Consider the following 24,120-nt stretch of genomic DNA (forward strand, 5'->3'; position numbering starts at 1 on the left):
ACTGCAGAAATATGCTGACCCAAAAATCTTTATCTTCAGGTGAAAAAGAAAAAAAAAAACGTGGTTTGTTTGGTGCAGACTCCAACAAATATTAAATTAAATTTTTTCCAGTAAAAATGACTGTTGCAAAAAAGTTTGTTCCCACTAATTGTATTGCATATTGCAATTGCAATTCCAGTGAAAATAATCGCATAATCATGCAGTCTTAATTAAAACACACAGATCCAGCTTGACAGGAGTTTTTTTTTCTCTTGTGCACTAGTCATTGTCATCAGCTCTGCTCTCCAACTCAAGCACACACAGCCAAAGCTCCAACAGTCCAACACAAAAAGTGATTTTAATCTGACGTCATCATCCAAACACATACACATACACACACTCAGTGCTACCAGGTTGGTTCCCACAATACCTCAGCGAGTGTTTGTCCAACTTGCTGCTCCATTTCAGCTCATGAAACAATAGAACGCACACACAGTAAGTGGTTCCAGTGGTTTATGGAGCAGGGCTGCGTCAATGCTGACCTCCAACTGCCCACAAAACAGAGAGGGTGAGAAGGAGGGAGAGAAGGAGAGACACACACAAATGGCCTGGTCTAACTCAGAGGTGGAAAGTACCCATAAGGTTATTTGGTTAATTACAGTACAGTATTTCTACAATGTGAGACTTTCTTACTCGTCTACATTTGTCTGAAGGCTGGACTGTACACTCAAAACATGAGCGAAACGCCAACAGTCTGAGCTAAATGGAACTGAAATGGTATCACTCAGGATACAAGGTCTTCTCAGGGTTTCTACACAGTATGGAAAAGTATGGAATTTGATTATAGTCATTTCCAGGTCTGGATAAGTATGTGAAAAAGAAAAGAGCGCCTCAAACTTTTGCCTCTCTTCTGTTTATGAAAGCGTAAAATTCAGACCATACCAGCAGAGGGTTTTTCATGACACACAAAAACAGGGTGATGCTGTTTGTCATAGGAGGAAAATGCAGGCTCTGCTTCAGCTTCACACTGCAGTTTACAGTTGAAAATGTTAGTGTTTTTTCTCATTGACCAATCATGCAAACTAATGTCAGATGTCCCAAGTCATGTTTTGTTGATTCTTACAGAAGTTCTGATCAGTCAGGAGAAACTGTGCTTTTAAATATCAACAGACTGTGCGCTAAAATGCACAGGAAGTCTAATCCTGCTTTACAATAATTTACTTCATGTTTACAATGAGGGAGGCAAACTTGTTAAAATAAGCAATAACTAAAACCAAATTTGCTACCTTGCAAGGAAGCTGGATTTGTGAGATCACAGAAGGATCCATCTTATCAGGCTTCAAGTTATTAATTTGTGTCCGCATCAAAAGTGGTGCTACTGGCAGCTACGGGTGTGGTGGGGTGACAGCAAGAAGAGTCCATGGAAGCGACTCATCTCAAACAAACGATGGCGGCTCCTAATGAGGTTAAAAAGATGTTTTTGCTCTTCTCCCAGCCAGCTTCAGTACGACTTTGATGTGACTGGTTGAAGTTAGCCTGTGTTAGATGTGATAGACAGATGTCTGGCTTAACAATCCCAAATATACAGCATGGTTGGCTCAGGATTCCATATGAGAAAAGAAAGCTCAGTGTCTGATATACTTTGCCCACCGAGAAGTCTGGAAAAGTTTAAAATTAAAATGTGTAGGAACCCTGTTTTCTCCTCATGGAACAACAGTATAACAGAGATGAATCACTAATCGCTGTGCCAACTTTGCTGGTGTGAAATGAACTTTGAGTGTTTAATGTGAACTTGCACAACAGGTGGGTCAAACTCACCATCCTGTAGTTGCCTCGCCAAAAGCTGGACCACTGCTGACCCATCCTGCAAAATGTGGTTGAAAAAACAGCTTTGTCAGTCGTCTAAGAAACATTTAATGGGTGTAGTTGAAAAGAACTATTCAAGGATGTCCATCTATGTCTGCTGTTAGTTGAAAGTGAAAGGTGAAAAGTTGTTGTTCAAAAGACAGATGGGCTAAACATGGCCAAAATTTCACCATTTATTTCAACATCTGTTGTTGTGTTAGAACCAAACTGAACAGACTAAACACAGTCAAAGTTTAAGTGGCTCCATTGGGACCAAATCAGAGAGACCAAACGAGACCCACATTTCAAAGTTGAATTGTGGACTTCACTTTTACCACATCAGACGGACCAAACACGGCCCAACTTTCACCGTTCACGTCTGGGCAAAATACAGACAAAATCAGACTGACTAAACACGGCCAAATTTTCTATTTTTGGGCTAAATAAAGGCCGGGACAGACCAACCAGATTTAAGACAACAGCCAACACTGAGATAACGCTGGGTGGTTGGTGGGAAACATACATAGAAAACAGAATGTGACAAATAAGAAAATCAGTTTGAAACCATTGACTTTAAGTTCAGCCTGTTTTTGTTTTGGACTCTCTTAATCACAGTCAGACTTTTTCTGAGGAACAGGCTACATCAGCTGTGTCTGCAAGTCTATTATCTGTGAAACCACCTCTGTATAGGTTTTCCTTTACCACAGCAACAGTATAATGCACATATAAAGGTTGTCAGTATTGTGCTGAACCTCACTCCCGCACCAGCCTGCAGTCTGTCACAGAGGCCGCTCAGGTTCATCCTGTTTTCTAGATGAACTCATTCCCAGAGCAACGACTGAACAGAGGAGCAACAGTGTCACCTGCTGGTTGAACTGGAGACACACAACTGTTAAAAAACAAAGTCAAGGGCTGTCTGTCAACATCGGTTGAGTTTTGATACAATTTTTTGTTAGTTTTTTTTAATAAATTTTTTCTCGACATATCACGTTTTTTTAAATTTATTTCAATTAATCAAAATGTGTCAATGACAACAACCAACAACCAGAACCTGCACAAAATGAGTCCTTCAACTCCATATTTTCTGATTTTGGCAGTAAAGGTTTATTATATATGTAAGGGGTTATTTTCCTATCACATCATTGACACCAGTATCATTGATGATTGCTGAATAATCAATAAAATGAACTATTTTTTTTTCTAAACACATTGATCTACCTTGTACAAGATGCACACTTGCCTTGTTCAGGGTCTCAGGTTCCAAGCATGTGGTCTGCAGTACTCTCGCCTACAAGAACGATTGAAGATAAACAGTGACACCTGCTGGTCAAAGTGGGAGTCGTTGAGAAAAACATGAAGCAGGGTTTCTACAGCTTTTCTGAAGTCAAATTTAAGCACTTTTCAAACATTTTCAAGCTTTTCCAGCCCCTTACAGCTGTGGTAAATGAAATATTTATACATGTACACGTGCTCAAAACATTTAAATTAAAAGTTATTGTGCTATAAACCAGTGTTTCCCAACCCTGATCCTCAAGGCACACTGTCCTGCATGTTTTAGATGTTTCCCTGCTCCAACACACTTGATTCAAGTGATCAGGTTGTTATCAGGCTTCTGCTGAGGCTTGATGATGAGCTGATCATCATCAGGGTCTTTCTGTGTTCTCCCCGTGTCTGCGTGGGTTCTCTCCAGGCATGTATGTCAGGCTCCGACATGCATGCTAGGTTAATTGGTGACTCTAAATTGTCCGTAGGTGTGAATGTGAGTGTGAGTGGTTGTTTGTCTCTATGTGTCAGCCCTGTGATGAACTGGTAACTTGTTGAGGGAGAACCCTGCCTCTCGCCCAATATCAGCTGGGATAGGCTCCAGCTCCCCGTGACCCTTCAGGAGTAAGTGGTTACAGAAAATGGATGGATGGATGGACAAGTCAGTACAAATTCTCAGCATCTTTCTTTAGCTTTTATGAAAGTAATGCAGTTACAATTTCCATGCAGTTGTCCATAATACAAGCACTTTTCAAATCTTGAAAACACTACATTTAAATGAAATCATTTTCAAGGATTTCTGGCGCCCGTAACAAACCTGATGAAGTCCCCTCCATAGATGAATACAGGGTGTCCATAAAGTCTCTTACAATTTAACACATTTATTACAAAAGCGATTGAAAAGACAAATATGTGGAAATTATTACAAAATGAAAAGTAGACACTGAAGTTTTTTTTTGCCTCATTTAATACACCTCTATATGAGTACCATTAGTTGCATGAAGCACATCAAGACGGTACTCGATTTCTTGCCATGTTCACTGTAGCACAGCTTCATCAATGGTGGCAAAGACATCAGTGATCTTTTGCTTCATGTGTGAAGCATGAATGTTATTAAAAGCTTTGATAACCTCTGAGTACATAGAACAAATCTGATTAACATATTTCATCAATTGCTTTGTGGACTTTGTGGACACCCTGTACTCAGCTTTAAATAATAGTCTGATATGATTTCTCAACCACAAAGTTCAATAAACTACTACTATTCTTCCCCCTCCTTCAAAAACCCAGAATCCATGAATATGCAACTCTTTTTAAGAGTTTAACGACAAATCAAAACATGTCTCTGTACTACGCTGTCAGGTTCATTTAGTGTTTGTGATCTGAAAGTTTGTAATTTCTACATCACACCTTTCTGTAAGATGCTATTTTGACCACATTTGGCTCCAAACTAGTGGTGATACTTGTAGGTACATGTTTAACTGAGATTAAAGGCGAGGAGGGAAATTAACCTTGTTTTGAGCAGTTTCATGCAGAAACTACTTTCTGGTAGAAATGTAATTCAGGTAGATACTACTGCAGAAATATCTCTACAGCCAATATCTCAAAAATTCTTCAATTCACAATAAAGAAGAAGAAGAAGAAGAAGAAGAAGAAGAAGAAGAAGAAGAAGAAGAAGAAGAAGAAGAAGAAGAAATGGCACTACATTTCAGTGGAAGAATATGTCTTTTTGATTATGGGGCAACCTCTCCCTTTAAGACATTTTCTGAAGAACACTAATCCAAGGCTCAATACATTTAAAAACCTGCTTGACACCCTGTCTGAGGGGAATGTGTGTTGCTGTAGCTTAAAAGAACCAAATACTCCAGTTTAGAGGATTTAAAAGATACACACCTACAATGAATGAGAAGATTATGTAAATCTACAGAGCATTAAAGCTGCAACTCATGATTATTTTCTAACTGTTGTGTATGTCCGTTACACATTAATCAGAGATCAAATTAATGCCAAATGTTTGCAGAATGAGTTAGTGTTTGTTCATGAGTCATAAGAAATCATTTATAATCTGGTAAAAGGAGTAGATGTTTATAACTGTTAAATTGAGCAAAATGTTAATGGAGTTTGGCAGGCAGTGAGACTTATTTCAGAGCAGTGTTTTTTGTTTTCAGTATAACAGGCTGAACTTTACACTGACAGACAACTGACAGTTATAAACAGCTTTTTAACTTCCAGTGGAGGACTTGCCATCACATTATTATCAATATACGAGGTTGCGTCCTGTGGAGGTCTCTGCTGTGTCTGGGAAGGAGGCAGCGAGGAGAAACAACTCACTTCAACCACAGACTGTAAATTAAAAAGGATTATAACTACTTAATATACAGTCTCCAATTTGTCTGCTGTATTCAGCTACATATCGCTCCTTTAAACAATTAATTCATTATCAAAATAGTTGCAAAATCATTTCAATTCTATATGACATTATGACTTCTGAGATCAGTTAGAATTTGTAATAGAAGGCACAGAAGAGGAATAAAAACTGCAGTAAAGGTTTTTAAACTGATGTGACGCTCAAAATCTTTTAAAAGAAATACACTGTTTTATTCTGAAGGTCCAACAGTTTCTACACAATAAAATACAACACCATGTCAACATCTGGCTCTGTGTGTGTGTGTGTGTGTGTGTGTGTGTGTGTGTGTGTGTGTGTGTGTGTGTGTGTGCGTTTCAGTAATACGTCCAGTATACAGTGTCCCACAGTTTTACTTCATAGAGTAAATACAAACAATGGAGACAAAATAAAAACAAGTAAAAACAGGTGAAAGTATTCAATACATTCAACACAGCAGGTAACAGTCTCTGTCTGTCCGTCTGTCCGTCTGTCTGTCTGTTTGTCTTTGTGTGTTACAGCTGTGGTCTTATCAAGGAGTGTTAACAGATTGATCATTGTGCTGGACCAATCAAATCCACTGCCGTCCCTCCCTGACCAATCAGATTGCAGGTCTTTCCCGTGGCATCACCCAAAGTTCATCAGAGCTCATCCTGCACAGAAAAACACAGACGTCACGCTCTCAGTTCACTCTCTGCTTTCCATTTACATTTATGAAAGAGTCGTGAGTTACCTTCGCTTTATTGTGTAACCGTGGCGTCAGCTGCTGTAGTCGCTGTCTGATGATGTCAGCAATCACATTAGCATCCCGACTGTTGATGTGTTCTCCACTTTGTTCATGCTGTCAACACACACACACAATTATACACCTTTCAGACCATAAAACCATCTTTGACTCTTTCATACCAGACCTGATGGCTGATGACATTCATTTGTCACACCAGTTATAATCCTGAGGATTCAAATGATCAGTTGTTCATACAGTCTTGGAAAGGAGAATGAGTTCTTTTGGGGCTGTAAGGGGTTCATTCTGTGTTTTGTGCAGAACTGCTCCATCTCATTTTGTGGTGAAAGGACTAAAGGATGAAGTTTGGAGTGGTGTGTATGTGTCCTCACCTTCCTTGTTCCCAGGTACGGGTAGAATCTGACAGTTGGGTAGGCAGTGATTCCAGCTGATTGGCAGGTCTGATAATGAGCCTGACAGTCCACTTTCCCTGCCCGGACCTCCCCTTTAAGAATCTGTCAACCACACAAAGGACATTCTTTCAGGACTGTCGACTACATAGAAAGAAAATGTCGATTTGTGTTTTATGTCAAGGCTAAAAGCTGCTGGAGGAGCCTGGTTTCATCTATCTATTTTTGTGACTGACAGGAACCACAGAATTAAAGTCACTAACTGAAAAGAACCATTTAGAAAAAGAAAAAAGGTGACTCACCCGTGCTAGAACCTCAAACTCTGGGGCGAAGTGTTGACAAGGTCCACACCAAGGGGCGTAAAAATCCAGAACCCAGTGATCCTGACCTGACAGAACCTGAGACCTGAAAGTCTCTGGAGTCAGGTCCACCGACGCTCTGGGTAAAGAGCTGTACACACAAGACGTTAACACAACTACACATCTGAGGGACTCTACATGAACCCAGTCATTGATTATTTTGACACCAGAAAGAAATGAAATAAAAAGAAAGACTGTTTGTGCCTCACCTTAGTGCCCACACTCTCAGTGAATGAGAATCTCTGTGCCAACCATTATAACTCCTGAAGAGACAGACACACACACACCAACATTTATATTTTTGGCTCATTTCACACTTTTTCCTTCATAATGGGTAGCTGTGTTTTCTTTTCTCTTGTTCATTTTTCTATTTATTCATTTGGTATTTACTTGTTTCATATAATGTATTTTTTTTATCTTTTGTATAGTTTTGTTTGAATATTTTTGCTGATTGATTTTGTTACATAATGAAGCCTGTTTTCGTGATGTTTGTACCCCGATGAAGGCTCTTGTGAGCTGAAACGCGTGTCTGTCCACAGACCAATAAAAACTTTTTAATTTTTTGGAACAGAACAGAGTGCCTTGGATTCTATTTATATTTGTCCACCAACACTCTATATGTTTTTTTTTTTTCTACAACTGAGACAAACATATTTGTTCCAAACAGCTTTGACAAATTTAATTGTGTATTTTGTGTAGAGCAGTGGTTTTCAAACTGGGCCCCAGTGACTAACAGGGGTCCTTGAGTAGGTTGTAAGGAATCATCAACAAAAGGATATAAGACCTAAAAATTAAAAACTGCTTCGAGGGGATTCCTTAAGGCAGAATCCTCTGGTGTGGAGAATGTAAAAAGCTCTATACGTACAAAATGAGTATTTTAAACTGTAGTACATACGTGTAGCGATCTGGCTGCCGTGAGTTGGCGTACAGGCGGATTTCAGGATAGGCCCTCACATTCTGACTCTGACAGAATGACTGAAACCGCTGACAGTCAACTGAACCGACCAGGATCTGACCTGACAGCAGCTGGAGGATGAGAGACAGAAAGTAAGAGACCAGCAGGTTAGACAACTTCCACTTTTTAACTTTTCCTGAGGGAAAACCATGTTAAACAAATAATATTAATCATAGATTTTTTAAAATGTTTCTGAAGGGGACCTTTCATTTCTCTGCAGGATGTTGTCTGGATCATAATAAACAGTTAGTATTAAGGCCAAAAGGCAGTAAGGGTGTCTGACGCTCACATTCTGAAGCACTCCCACATTATTCTAAATGGCAGAACATGCACTGAAAACATCCGGACAGACATCATCCAATGACAACCAGAGACTTTTTCTGCAGATGCAGTTCATGCTTGGGGAGAGTTAAATGGAATAAAAAAGGCATGAGCGTGAGGAGTGAGTAATGATGGAACTGCAGCTACACCTGAAACCAGGAAACAGGGGGAAGAAAAAAAAAGACTTGCAGCAGGGAGAGAGGCAGAGGGAGAGAGTGTGTGAATATAGACAGATGTGCCGACTTGATATAAAAGCTTTTTATGATCATGAATCATTATATTACTGTACACATCTGTGGCATGTAAAGTTTTACTCCAAGTCCAAATTGTGTACTTTTAAACACTTAATTACTCCATGCCAATAAAGCAAACCTGCGAGGGAGGAGAGAGAGAGACAGCAGTTCCTCTCTGTGGGGGACACTGTCTCTCCTCTTCATCTCCTCGGTGTGTGTTGGTGTGCAGTTTGCTGTCTGCTGTGGTCTAAAACATCCTCACTGATGACCCTGCTGCCTTTACAACATGAATATGACGCACTGTTTCGTCACTATATAGACTGACCTGAAAAAAAGGTGAAGATTTTTCCCCTCAGAGGACAATATTTTATTAAAAACATTAACTATTATTAACAATAATAATACTAAAGAAATAAAAAGATGTATATAAATACCTACATTTTCCTAAAATACTGCTGGTTCTATGGTGTTAGAATTTTAATTGTCAAGCCTGTAGTGCACCATAGAAACTTTTAATGCATTTTGGTCTTTACTCTGTGTTGATTTTCTTCACATGTTGTTTTGATGTGTAGGCACATTTGTGTGAATGGTGTGTATATGAGGTGTGTGATGTGTGTTATACCCTGGCCATGCGTCTCCACTCTGGCATCAGAGCCTGACAGGGACCACACCATGGAGCGTAGAAATCCACCGCCCAGATCTGCCCTTCAGCTCGACCTGCAAGCAACAAAACAGGAGGGGAGGGGAGGTTACTTTTGCACAATAAAGAAATAAACAAAAATGACAAAGACAAATAAAGCAAGGTGCAACCGCTACCTAAATAATGTCCAGATTTATTAAGAAAACAAAATGAACATACAGAAAATAATAACTGATAGTAAACTAATAGTAAGTAATTTGTATGTTAGTAACAATAATAATTAATATATCGATTTAAAAGCAGAACATGTGAGGATGTATGTGCAGTGGTTGTTCAGTAAAAGACATCAATTAATTTAGTTTGAGAATAGAACAGACATATTTTTTAATGGCCAATGTCCATATTAATAACTAACCGATGAATGGAGAAAATCGTTGACAGATTCATCGATAATGAAAATAATCTTTAGGAAAGACTTGAAAATATGTATAAAGTATTTAATATAATATAAATATTTTTCATCTAACAATATTGTGACAGGATTAATGAATCTACTTATTGTTTACAGTAATTTCTTAATTTAAAAAAGAATTCTCTTATTTCAGCTTCTTAAATGTGAATATTTTCTGGTTTCTTTACTCTTCTCTGACAGCAAACTGAATATTTTTGAGTTGTGAACAAAACAAGACATTTGAGAACGTCATCTCGGACTTTGATCAACATTTTCAGCAAATTTCTGACATTTTGTGAACCAAACAACTAAATTATTAATTGAAAAAATAATTGACAGATACATGATGATGCCCTTATAAAACTATATTAAGTTAAACAGTTTCACCATATTTTATATCGAGGTAAACCAAAAGTAACAGAACGTAATCAAGTTACATTACTTCAATATTGTGATAATGTTACTGACTACATTTTTAACTAATTGGTAACTGTGTGAGTATACACTTTTACAGTAACCTTCCCAACAGTTTTGTGTGTCCTGATGAATTTGAACATCCTCAGGGTCTGGCACTCAGCACCAGTGCTATGTGTTGCTGTCAGAACTAGTTTTACCTTTAACTCTCTCATTGAAAGAGGAAGAATCCAGGACCACCACAGATGGATTTACCAGGTCCTGCAGAGACAGAAAGAATCTATTTCAGCCACAGATGTACTGATGCAACCATTTTTGTGAAAACCATATTTGGTAAGGTGTCAGCACTTTTTTTTAAGCTGTGTTCATGTTAGTTACCCAGCACGTCTCTGGATGAAACAATAATGCTGGTTTTCTCTTTACAGTGAGAATCCTGCCAGCTAAAGTAACAGGAGGAGTGTGTATTAGTATGTAATTAGTATGAACTGTTACCTGTATGAACTCCAGGATGCCGTCAGCTGAATGTTGTCCTTCATATTCATGAACTGAGGAACCATTAAAGATAACCGTGGTGGGATAAGCCTGAATATTATACTAAGAAACAGAGAGGAAGACACATGATCAAAAAATTATCATCACATATCTGGCTCTAAATTAATGGTGCAGCCCAAATATGTGTGTGTTTACCATAGAGCAGAGGTTGTGATGGATGGTACAGTCCAGAGTACCAAACCTCATCTGTCCAGCCAACTGGATTGAAGCTTTTCTCAGTTCAGGCAGTAAGGCTCGACATGGAGGACACCACTGCACACACAAACCAAACATTTATTAAATTAATATCCAAGCATGTGACATGACAAGAATTGTTTTTAAATTGCACCAACTCCTGATATTCACAATGTTGGCAAATTTTTGGGGGCAATTTTTGTTGTTGATTATATTTTCCTAATTTAAGGGTCTGCAGAAGGAGAGACACCGCCCCAACATGTACTCTCATTCAGCTGAACAGTACACACACACTGAGTCAGAGGAAGAGTCAGAGGACAGTGGCTGCCTTTTAACATATTGCCCAACAAAATGGAAACACACACCAATTTAAATAATCTTTTCTCAATTTACTCAGTTTTGATAGAAATTTACCTAATGACCAGGCTCAAACACAATCTAAAGATGCTTTTTACAGTTTTCAGTGGTGATCCAGACTGAAAATCTATGGAATTCTGCATGTTTTTTTTTAATTTTCTTGCTTGTGATGTAATGCACAAGATGCAAATTTTTCAAATGTTGTAGTGCCTCCAGGTCTCAAGATGGGCATCTTCATAGAAAACACTTGTGGCACACAATTGGCATGATTCAACTGTGTAAATTAACATGCTAACAAGATAACACAGATTGTTTTTGACCAAAGATAAGCACACAAAATACATTAAAACTCTCAATTAACTCAAGCATGGATAAAAGAAATATTTAGTCAACTGTAGTAGATTTTTTTTCCATCGCCAACAGTTCAAAACAAAATATTAACATTTGTTGGAAGAGTCAACTAGCATAAAATGTAGAGCACATGGCCACAAAATGCAAGGTTTAATAAGGAGCAGATAGCAAAAGTGAATGTGTGAAATTGGTCATCTCCCACCAATTACCATGTCAACACATATACAAACAAATCGATTAATAAATAACTTCATACTATGATCTGGGTGAATGCTCTTTTCTGATTGGCCAGCAGATGCGCATTTAAACAGGTTACTGCACACGTAGTTCATCTCAAGTTTAATCACTGTTCAAAATTCATCTGCTACTCAACTTGTAACCATAGAAACCTTAGCTGAGTCAGTAACTTGATAAACTAACAGCCTGGGAGGAAAACACACCTATATTTTAACATTTCTTCCAATCTATTTGGAGAATACAACAGTTTTGAAGAACAGGACAGAGCAGAGGAGAGAGAAATGGAGAAACTGACTATCCACTTGGTTGTAAAAGGGACAAGAATTATTCATTGTCATGACAACGGTAAGCTCTTGCTTCATAACTTTTGGTTTTCAGTGCAACACCTAAATAAAAAAAAATCGGAAAAGGCTTTTATTTCATATTGCTGGCAATGACCATGGTACAAGCATAATGTGCATGATGACATTCTGAGTGTTACAAGCAGCATCTCGTCTGGTTTGCAATCAATGGAAAATTTCTGCAGGTCAGATTCTGTGTGAGTCTGCTAAAACCCCATGTTCACACACAGAAATTCAGAGTTTCAGGCCATCTCTTACCTCTTATGAGCCTGAAAGCTTGGGGACATGTTTAACATTAAGCACATACAGGAATTCCCATACTCAACTCTGATTGGACAGTTATTTTCCCCCAAAAGCACTTTCCCCCATACGTGTGCAACAAAGTATTTCATTGGTGCCTGCCTCTCTGTGTCTGTCTCTTTATCGCTCAGTGTTTGTGTTATAGGTGTAACACCATCACCAGCCCTGAAGGTAAACAGGCAGGCTGTGTAATCAAGCAGCCAAGTGTGAAATATAAAACTATCAGTCAAGCTTATCAGTTATGACATGGCAATTCCACCTGTCCTCCAACAGAAATAAGCATCTCAGACTAGAGGTGTTTTATCTACGCCTGTAAGATGATGTACCTGGTTCACAGCTGTTTTGGGGAGGTGAATGGATTGTGGCAGGTGCAATATGTGAGATGGATGGGACATTAATCAGTAACATGCGCTACACACAGGCTTAGTTTTGTGCTTCTCTGACACTAAAGAAGAACCTGATTACAATAACAGAATCATTTTGAAAATAGAAACAAGTAGCAGCCTTTGATCAATCTTCTGATTAAAGTAGTTACAAACCGGAGCAAAGAAGTCGACCAGCCAGGGCTCCTTTCTGTCTGAAGGGAAGTTGTCAGGTCTCAGAGTCGTCACATGAGCACGAACACTGTCCCTCGCAAAGCTCACAATGTTGTACAACACATCTTTACCTGCAAACACAGACAGACAGTGTGAAGTGACAGAAATTAATTTGCTACTAATCTAATTTATTAATTGTTAAAGATTTTTTAATCAAACCATTCCATGATTCTCATATATGAATATTTATTGTTAAAGGGAAAGTTCAACCCCAAAGTCAAAAATACTTCATCCTTTCTCTGGTCCATAGTGCTATTTATCCATCTAGATAGTTTTGGTGTGAGTTAGCTGTAGAGATGTCTGCATTCTCTTGACAATATTGGAGCTAGATGGCACTCAGCTTGTGGTGCTCAAAGTGCCAAAAAACTAAAGCGCAGGATGTAAACATTAATGGTGTCTGGCCGTGAAATACAGTTGGTGGGAGTAGTTCAGTAGAAAGAAAATTTTGACTAATTTTTAACTCTCTCTCTAATTTTTAACTCTTAATTTTTTGATTAAGGGGTGAACTGACCCTTTGACACTTGGGCTATGGAAACTGTTATGAACATTTTTGTCCACTTTTCTTTGATGTTTTACATACCAAATAACTAGTTGAATAATCAAGAAAATAATTGACAAATGAATCTGGAATACTCAAAATCTGCTAAATGTTATAATTATTTATTGTTAGGACAGAGATCTACTTACTTTTAACCACTTCTTCGCCTACACATAGTGTTAATATCTGAGGATGTACTCAAAGCTCCAAGAAGACACAAGATACACGAGGCAGCCTTGATGGGCATATGAACTAGAGCTGTGTAATAGCAAGAATCTTGAATCACGATACAGGGGTTACGATTCAAGCTATTGCGATATATTGCTATAACTGTAAGCAAGATGATAGATAGCTATTTTTGTAAACTAATTCAAGGAAAGCTGTCAAAGTATAAAGAACAAACCACCATATGTATAAAATCTGAGTTAAAAAAGTTAACTTTTTTCCAATCAGAACAGGTAACAGCACTCCTATCCAGCGGTCAGGGGTTTCAACACAACACAAAATTAACCACTGCAACCTTTGCATGTACCACAATATCAGGATTGTTTTAAGAATCGATACAGTATCACAAAACATAAAATACTGCAATACTTGATATTTTCTTACACCCCTAATGCAAATGCACTGTTAAAAGGAAGTATATCTCCAGCCTAAGTAGCAACAAACAGACATACACATGTATGTACACACAGCTTCAGCGACAAAAAGACAGACTAACATTGCCGTTCAGAAAGGAAACAGAAACAGAAAGGTAAAAGGACACTGTGCAGTGCAGTCTTTAATACTCACCATGATGGATCTCAAAGTCGTGGATTCCCAGTCCTTTGAAGACGGCGACACAGGGTTTTTGTATGTAGAGGGACTGACACAACTCTGAGTCTGCTATACAGTCCACTCTGCCAACCTGGAGAGACAGACAGTCGGTTGGACATACAGGCAGGCAGACAGGCAGGGGCAGACAGACAGACAGACAGACAGACAGACAGACAGGTACCTGGATGTGGTCATTTCGGAGGAAAGCTTGAAGCTTCTTGTACTCGTTGAAGGCGGGGCTTCTTTCTCCAAATGTAAAACTCACCAACCAGCGATGATGAGCTAGCTTCCTCTGGAGACAAGACGTTACAGTGTTAATCTGTACCTGAAAGCTGTAGGCTGTCTGAGAGTGTGTGGACTGTAGGGTGTGTACCTCGAAGCTGTCACTGGTTAGCAGTTGCAGATCAGGCAGATGGTTGACGACCTGACTGTAAATCTCTTTACTGTCCAGCGTTTTCAGCCACTGGAACAGATGCACACTGAGTCAGTGCTGCACACAGTACTACTACTGACAGCATTACACAGTCCCAATAAAGCCAGTAATGTGCTCTGTGTCTCACCAGTACGCTGCCCGGTTTATCCAGAGCACTTCCAGGAGGGAACAAAGCAGTCGCTCCACTGGTCACCTGAAATACAGCAGGAGAATCAGAGACATATTTTTTATACCAGGAAACAAATCGAAATCTGTTCAGAGCAGCTGAGAGCATGGTGTGTTTTTTCCATTTAGCTTCCATATAAACCTAAATAGCAAATAATCATGGGAGGAGAATGACCCAGAACTGAGGAAGTGAGTTTTTCCATATGTATATAATGATGTAGGCATATATAAATATGTATAAAATGATGGACGACATGTCTCCACTGTATCCCATGGTGGGAGCTGCCATCTTACACTGGTGACATCATTTGGAGGGTCGTGTCTAGATGGCAGATATGCGACAGCACTGAACAATTAATCTAAATTTTCTTGAAATCGCAATATGGTTTACTGCAATTTTCAAAATGTAGGATGCACAATATTCGCTAAAAGTGAAATGTGTCTCAAAATATAATATTAAATTAAATATTGTGATGCTGCAGAGATGTTCTGGCCAACACATCATTCTCTAGACTTCAGAAAACATCTTTGTTTAGTACAGATCCTTGAAAAGAATTACACACCAAACCAGTTTTAATGTGTTTTTCAATGAAAATGAGAATAATTATGTAAAAATGATCCTTTCCTCTAATATTGCAAATCATATCGCAATTGCATAATCAGTCAAATTAATTGTAATTAGATATTTCTTTCTTAAATTGTTAGGCCCTTATTTGCAAACCCTCCCACATACACACTTGATTCTGCACAGGCTTTAGGAAGTCAGGTGACATAGTGTTTAGAGCGACAAAGTCCGTACACTGGGATTCATGTCCCATGTGAAACCAAAAGTCTGTGGGTGTCAATCACAAACAAATCTGTGCTTAAACCGTCCATATTAACATTTTACACACAAATAACAAATGGTGGAGGATTCATTAGTCACTGTTTACCTAATTTGATTTTTTTTAGTTTGGTCCATGTCCCATCTGCTAACATGGATTTATGATCTATACTTCAGCCAGCCACTAGGGGGTGATCCAGGTGATTTGGGTCCACTTTAAGGGAGCTGTCATGCCATCCATCTTCAGATGCAGTCAGTGTTTTTTCCATGAAGAATAACATGTAAGTATCAAACAGTAGTAGGGTCAGTAGTGCCAAGTCTTACCTGAAAACTGTCACAGAGCTGTTCCTGTAAGGTGCAGTCCATCCATCCCACCTTAACGAGACCATCCTGTACAACACATTTTATAAAAACAGAGCCACTCATGTTAAACACATTTCAAACTGCTCAATATCTAACCTAAAACTAACTTCAGCTTTAAGAGAATGTGAGCATTTTCCTCACACATTCTGCTGAGTGAACCTGGAAGAAATGGAAGACATTTTGGGTTGTAACAGCAGGCAAAACACAACTGTAGTTTTTAACAATAAAAACTGCATTCCATCTAGGTGAGCTAGTTTCAGGGAGCTGATATTGTGCTTTCTGGCATGGCTCACTGGAACTGGACCTGAGCCATTGTTAAGACTGTTCCTTTCTCCTGTGCTTTTCCTGCTATAACAAGACAGACTGTGCTGCTGTGATCTGCTGAACTGAGTCTGACAGTTCCTCACAGCATCTCTTACTGCAAGACGGTCAGAACAAAGTGGTACCAAACCTGTGTGTTGTGATCCTTAAAAAGGAGTCGCACAATAAATCTGGGGGGTTTATTTCTCTCATCTTAAATTTTTTCTTGAGTAATTATTAAAAGTTATAATCTCCAGCTTTCTAAAAAACTCACCAACATTCCAGCCAGTTTCTGTCTTGTTCGTGGCTCCAGGCAGTCTGAGAGAGTGAGAGAGTGAGAGAGAGAGAGACACAGAGAGAGAGAGACACAGAGTGAGAGAGAGAGAGAGACAGAGAGAGAGAGAGAGAGAGAGAGAGAGAGAGAGAGAGAGAGAGAGGCAAGTTCATTATTTGTGCATGACAGGTTAGTTTTGTACTCAGTGGTCAGACTGTTCTGGTCAGTTTACTGGCACCCTTTGATTGTTTGTATACCCTGTACATCATCAAAAAAAAACTTGGAAAGATTACTTTAAAAACAATCAATCAATTATAAAAATAGGTGACTATTAATTTACCAGTTGATTAATAATCAATTAATCCTTGCAGCTCTAAATGGATTGCAGTGTTTTCTGGTTCTGGTTCCAATTTGATATTAGATATAGTAAACAAAAACATTGATTTTGGGGGACATGTTCTATTTTTTTATGTTAAAAAATGGATTTCACTGATGGGAATCAAAGGCCAAGAACTGTTGAAACAGGGATGCCAGAATCTTTGGGGATGGTCTTGTACCCTTTAGAACTCTTGTGTTTGGTGATTATAGCACTTCTGATGTTCTCAGACAGCTCTCTTGTCTTCCCTCTTGTCTTTATTCCCAGAATGACTTCAGTGCCTCAAATGGTGCGAATACTTGTGTCGTGTCGATACTGTCTGTCCTGTTCAGCCTGTTTTTATTCTTTGTCTTATTTCTTTTTAAGTCACTGTTAATTTTGTGTTCTGTTTTCAGGAGATACTGTACATGATGTACTTAAAATCCCTGAGTGTCAATAATGTTGACAAGAGCTGTATCTGTGTGTGTGTGTGTGTGTGTGTGTGTGTGTGTGTGTGTGTGTGTGTGTGTATGTGTGTGTGTGTGTGTGTGTGTGTGTGTGTGTGTGTGTGTGTGTGTGTGTGTGTGTCTGTGTTGAATGATTTGAACCACTTCACAGTTGTCTGCCTCTTCCCATAAACATGTATATATGCACAGGCTGCACATCGAACACACACAGACACAGGTGTGATGATCATCATCACCACGTGTGACATGCAGCGTCTGAATGTTTCCACTGACAATCAGACATATGGAAACACTTTCAGGCATGAAAAACACCTTCAAGCATGAAAAACACCTTCATGTGTGCGTGTGTGTGTGTTACCTCCAGTGTTGGAGCAGAAGGTGATCAGCCAGCCGAGCCCTAACGAGAACGCACTCTCTATCTCGTTGAACACGTTGCCTTGCAAAAACACAAACACACCCACAGGTCAGACCACACAGAGGGATAAAAACTTAATTCATTTTAATTTCACTTTTCATTTCACTTTAATTGTTCTGAATCTCTGCACAAATCAGAGATGTGACCGATGAGTCTGAAGTCTGACACAAGGCAGGACATAAAGTGAAAATGCTGAATAATTCAGAGGAGTGTTACCTTGCCAGAGCTCAGTGATGGTTGTTGTGATGAACTGCATGGAGAAGCGGACCAGGTTGTCTTTAGAACGCTCCCCATTAAACTTCTCTGGTCGCTAAAGAAAGACAAACAAATGTCAATGAGAACTAAAGAAGACTGCTGTGATGCTAAGGTTAGTGACACTTATTCAAACAGGAAGAGGACATGTAAATGACATTATAGATAAGTAAAGGTGATGCTGATCAAACAAACACATCAATCAAATCTGAAATATAATTAAGTCTGTCTCGCTGTCAGGTTCATCATCAATGCAGCAGATGAACCTTGTGACTTTTGTGATTTAAATGTTTTTTTTAATCTCTACAACAGTATCTCATAAGTAACATTCCACACTTCACCAACAGCGTACTGGTGAGCTGTCATGGAATGAGCTCGCATGTGATGCTGATTGCTGAACTTTAAGCATCTAAACATGCGGGTTGATTTCAGAGTAAACACAGGAAGAAGATATGGATCAAATAGAGATGAAAACAGATGGCAGAAAAGAAACTGACATGATGTTAAAATTCAAAACTAGTCACAGCTGCATTTTGAACAGGTACTCTTACATTTCATCCTACATAGCTTTCTTCTTAAGCCGCCCACACATCACTCACATTACTTAGTAAGGCGATCAGTGAGGAAACAATAAATGAAGAGTAAACATACCTGTCCTGCTCTGTATATATACAGACTTGGGTAGCTGTTGATGCCTTTCCTCCTGCAGAGATGGTTGTTGTCTCCACAGTTCACTGCTCCAATCCTGATGACTCCGTCCATCTCCTTGGCAAACTCCCTCCACTAAGAGACAGACAAGTTAGTAAAGAGACACACAGAAAGACAGATGGGTGTTGTTTTACTTGGTTAACACTAGTCTGTCTCATTAAGTAGACTGTTAAGCTGCTTAAACATTTAAAATCCTCCATCAGGTAACATTTTAAGAGGGAAATTAATTGGAAAAAGTATAAGGAATTATATTTGAAACATATAATTCCTAAAAAAAAGAATTACAAAAAAAATGCTCAAAGAAACAGTCAGCAAAAAAGCTGCATGTTCAGTGTTGACTTTGTGTTTAATGCGTACGTGTGAGTGTGTGTGTGTGTGTGTGTGTGTGAGTGTTCATTATGAATTTTAGTGTTATATTACCGTTGGAGCCAGCTGGTGACAGTGTGAACATCGTGGGAAATAGAAGTTGATGAACCAGATTTCTCCAGAGTTCACTGCCGCCTCTGAAACACACACACACGTTCACTCCTTGTTTACCTGTCAAGTCTTTTATTTCACACACAGCACTCATGTTTCTGTCACCTCTCATGGACGAGGACCTCAGTGACGGTCCTGCCGGGGCCCAACAGACGCATACACAGAGTAATATATGTGAGAGCTGACATAAAAAGTCTGGCTGCTCTGCTCTTTGCTGAGAGATGTAGATGTAAAAGAAAAAAATATTTGCAATACAAATAAACTAATGGTCATAAAAGTTACAAATATGTTGCAGTGTGAATAAATGATCTAAAGCAGGGGACACTACAGAGCAGAAGCACCAGAGACTTCTGCTGGCTGAGGTGACTAACTTTAAGTTCAGCCCTCTGCAAACTTGAATGGTGAAAATATATTTTAATTAGGGTCTGACCAATACTGGATAATTAGGCTGATGCTGATACCGATATTATGAAGTTACAATATGAATATATGAGCCAATTTTCTTTATACAGAATATATGACACCCATTAAGAAAAAAGTAAGTCTAGGAGATAAGGACTCTTACCAAAGTCTCCACTGTCCAACGTGATGATCTCCAAATCATCATCGTAGATACCTGGTCAGACAAACAGATTTAAATGTAACTAAACATAACAACTGTTAGAGATAAAGACTGAAACTTCAGTTAAATCAGTTTTTTAATGTCCTATCATGGTCCTAAAAATACAAACAAAGCACAGAGTCACCATGATAAGAACTGAGACTTACCAAAGTCATATCTGTAGTAGCTCCAGCTCTCGTAGCGTCCTCCCTGCTGCTGCTCATCCAGTCCCTTTTCTCCATATTTGTCATATTTCTTCCTGAGGTCTTCATCCTTCAGAACCTCGTAGGCTCGATTCACCTGCAGGAACTTCTCGTGGGCTGAGGGGTCGCCCTGAAACACAAAACTTCTGTTAGGGTTTGTACAAACTGGCAGAAGTTTTGTCAGGGTGTTCTGTGTAGCTCCAGCTTGATTCAGGATGTTAGACATTGATTCTGGTTTGCGGTTTCTCACGGTAACTCACAGGGTTTTTGTCGGGGTGCATGGTGAGCGCCAGCTTCTTGAAGGCCTGTCGTATCTCTCTGGTGGTGGCCTCCCTGCTGACTCCCAGCAGTTTGTAGTAGTCTTGGCTCTCAGCCGAAACCGCCACCAGCAGGACGACGAGGAGCACCAGCAGCTGCATGAGCTGCACGGGACGGGGCCGCTGAACACCGAGGACATCTCTGTGCCCCATCATCACCAGTCCTCCCAGTACAACCGCAATGACCTCTTACTTCTACCACAGGACCAACAGCTGGAACACACAGGCACAAATGTTATTCATTCCTTGTTGTGCAGGTCGATGTTAAAAGGTTTACAGCTGTGTGATATGGAAGGTGAATTAGATACGTCCACCCAACCCTGCAGTCAGTAACAGCAATAACAGTTTAATAGCATGATACACAAACAAATGGAATGGTCATTGGATAGCCAGCATGGCACTTTACAACCCTTGTCGTAACTGTACTAATTGCTCTGAGTTCTGCTTTGTTCTCTGTGTTTCTGAGTGTCCCGCCTGCATACAGCATGTGGCAAGGATAGATTGGCTTGGAGCATGGGAGGGGCTGGAGGAATGTCTGCTGCCAATTGGACCCCCCCCCCCATCTTTACATACACTGGGCCATCAGGACAGATGGCCAGCTGAAAGGAAAAGCAGCACTCTTAGAATTTGGGTATGTGTAATTGGAAAATGGTGAGCACCATTTTGCTACGGTTTCCGGTTTGAACGACACGTTTCCTCAAAACTGGGGATGCAAATTATAGGAACTTTTCTTAATCGATCATTAGAAATATTATCAGGACCAGAACCAAGCTGCATTTTTGTTCAAAAATGAAAAATGTGAGAAAACAGCATTATAATGAAGTACTGTAGTGCTGCAGAGATGCCCTTGAGACCCCAACAAGTATCACATCATCACAATTTTAATAGACACAGCAAAACAAAAACTTGCCCAATAATTAACACAAACTGTGTATTTAATGTTGGTAAAGTTACCATTCATCCAACATAGCTGTCTGTAAGTAGGCAACTAGAACAAACTACTTACAACTCATCATCACTGAAATCATAATACAGGCACATGAAATATCCAAATCACAGATGCTGCAGAGTTGCCCTGGACTACAAATCTGGTTTTCTAGGTGTTGGAAAACTTTGTAATTTCGTGTTGACCCCAACAAATATCACATCGTCGTGATTTTAAATTTTTTTTTTTAGGGAAAATTAAAATTGTGATGCAAAAATGATCATTCCCACAACTGAATCATATCAACAAACAATATCAAAAAAGAAGTGAAATCACTCATCGCAATTTCCCAGAGTCCAGTATTTTTAAGTACCAGCACCAAGCCCCAAAATTTGGTGGCCAAAATGTAAACTTGTTTAAAGGTAGGTTGAGGATATTGAGGAAACTGGCAGCACACACTGTAGTACATTATGTCCTTAGATATATCATATCATAGCCACATTAACTCCTGCTTCCATTCACTCCTAAATTTCTGTGCCATATTGTTTTCTGACAATCTGCCTTTTGTGTTTCTGGTCCTTCTGTAAGGATTGTGTTTGCAGTTTGAGTAGGATTAATAACCCAGACTTGAGCAGCCTGACATATCAATAGCTAGCTGATAACAACTACGGTTCACGTTTTTATAGAATGTGAACTACAAGGTGTGAAGGAATCAGGATATTTGTGGAACTGTAATGTTGTGGGCTTGCAGTATTGACATAAAACCATATGGCATTGATATGGCATTAAGTCTTGTCTTTTCCTGGTTTTTAAATGGTGCATTACAGTAAAATGATGTCATTTTCTGAACTTACCAGACTGTTTTTCTCAATATTGAAAGCACAACCGCAACATTATTGTCGCAATATCAATAAATATCAGTATTGATGCATTTGGTAAAAAAAAAAAAAACGTCAAATATGATTTCGTCCATTTTGACCAGCCCTGTTGTGCATTTAATGTTAGCAAGGTTTTCTCTCTTCCCACACAGCCGCCTATGAATTGCCAACATGTGGTAACCACTTTCAAAATAAAAGGCTCATTCTCTATTCAGTAAACAATGAAGAAGCAAAACATTCCTGTTGAACGGTGACTTCTTCACAACATCACACATACGAACACAGAGCAATTAAGAACAATATGAGCACAGAGAAATTTCATTAAATTAGGACTGGTATTCCAGAACATTCTGAGAAAGGGCTTGAGTAAAAATTACTGTAGATGACATTTTTATAACAAGTAAAAACATTGTTATTACGAATGTAAAAAACAGCCAAACACAAAAGTCAAAGTGTTCACGGCTGGTTGTTTATACTGTCTACTGTCCACACGGTCACATTTTCATTTTGTCAGATTTAATATCTTGCCTGAGCCACCAGAAAAGCTAAAATAAGCTAAACTGAAGTAAGCTAGCTAAAGTTAGCAGTGTGTGGAGCCAGTCTACAGCAACTATAACAACTTGCTAGCTAATTAGCTGGTTAGCTACACCGCGACATGATGCTATCTGCAGAGTGATACTAAAATCTAAAGCTAATATTAATCTAACGTTCACCAAAGTTTCATTTTCATCAAAACAGCAGCTTCATTACCTTAAAGACACGTCTCAAGTTTTTAAAGTCTGAAGCCGAAGATCCGCATCAGCGTCCGGCTCACACCGGCATCAAGCCACACACAATCATCTGCCCACTTCCGTTTCCAGCATTTCACAATAACGGCCGTGTTCATAACGCCAGACAGCGGACTATTTGACAAATGAATCTTATACAGACAAAATTATCTAGATGTTATAAAGGCAGTGTATTAAACATGATTTTACTCAGGAGAGTTAAGCCACCACTCATCCTTTCTTAGGCTGGCTTTGCACTTTTATTTCGACAATAATTACTTTTACCGTATTTTTTTAGCTGCGGTAACTTGACGAAACTCGGGGCCCACCGGTCACATTCCGATGACGTAAGTCAAAAAAGTTTGCTGCGTTTAGAGCAGCACATTTATTCGAAGAACTGTGGATGACCGCAAGAGTCACAGAAACAGTGATAAAGCATTTCATTAATAACGAATGGTACAACAAAATAAGCATCAATATTTTTGTGAAATTTATTTGATTAAAATGACAAAAGTACAACGTGATTTATTATCTGATTTAAATTTTTGTCAATAAAAAGAGGATCTATTAAGAAGAATTTAAAAATGGAACACGATACCATCAATAAATATGTCATATTGAAAAGGGATTTCCAAAAACAAGATAAAACTATCAATAAATGGGTCTATATCATTATAAATACATAGTATTTTCCAATAAAATATTAAATAATGAATTTATAAATTATCATTAATTATTAATTTATAATTCATAAATTAATACATTTATTTTCAAACAAATGTATGAATGCTTTTTTTTTATTGAACAATTAGTTATTAATTGATCAAATGCTTTATTATGATTCCCTCGACACTTATGGTCTTCCATAACTAACACATCCCATAATTTCCAATAACTGATAAATAAATTAATTTATTCGAAATCATGAAATAAATTGACAAACTGAGAAATGCAATAATGTAAATTCAGAGTGAAGAAAATAGAATCATTAATGTTTACATCCTGTAATGTCATGTATTGTCCTTTTGTGCAGTGATACAGATGACAGGTGTAGCTCAATAGAAAGAAAATAGTTTTTCCATGAAACTGCTCACAACAAGGTCTGTGGATTATCTTGAGTGACTGGGTCGTGATTTCTAGCATGAGACGTTGTTGTTG

At 38.8% G+C, this 24,120-nt stretch overlaps 1 protein-coding gene across 1 annotated transcript; it reads right to left on the bottom strand.

Annotated features, from left to right (window-relative positions):
• Positions 1–5,663: 5,663 nt before the first annotated feature.
• Positions 5,664–23,080, bottom strand: dnajc10 (DnaJ (Hsp40) homolog, subfamily C, member 10). The gene is made up of 25 exons (XM_084724327.1): positions 22,946–23,080; positions 20,336–20,605; positions 20,040–20,205; positions 19,837–19,887; positions 19,215–19,297; positions 18,738–18,869; positions 18,051–18,144; positions 17,778–17,855; positions 16,598–16,641; positions 15,985–16,050; positions 14,800–14,865; positions 14,613–14,702; positions 14,421–14,531; positions 14,216–14,330; positions 12,829–12,956; positions 10,665–10,781; positions 10,470–10,571; positions 10,178–10,238; positions 9,095–9,189; positions 7,859–7,989; positions 7,173–7,226; positions 6,907–7,054; positions 6,587–6,709; positions 6,204–6,311; positions 5,664–6,123 (listed from the first exon to the last, which is right to left on the bottom strand). The coding sequence occupies exons 2-25, from the start codon at positions 20,546–20,548 to the stop codon at positions 6,112–6,114; spliced, it is 2,388 nt and encodes a 795-aa protein (XP_084580453.1). The 5' UTR covers positions 20,549–20,605; positions 22,946–23,080; the 3' UTR covers positions 5,664–6,111.
• Positions 23,081–24,120: the final 1,040 nt, after the last annotated feature.

This window comes from Lutjanus erythropterus, chromosome 8 (assembly GCF_056507025.1).
Source record: "Lutjanus erythropterus isolate fLutEry1 chromosome 8, fLutEry1.hap2, whole genome shotgun sequence".
NCBI lineage: Eukaryota > Metazoa > Chordata > Actinopteri > Lutjaniformes > Lutjanidae > Lutjanus > Lutjanus erythropterus.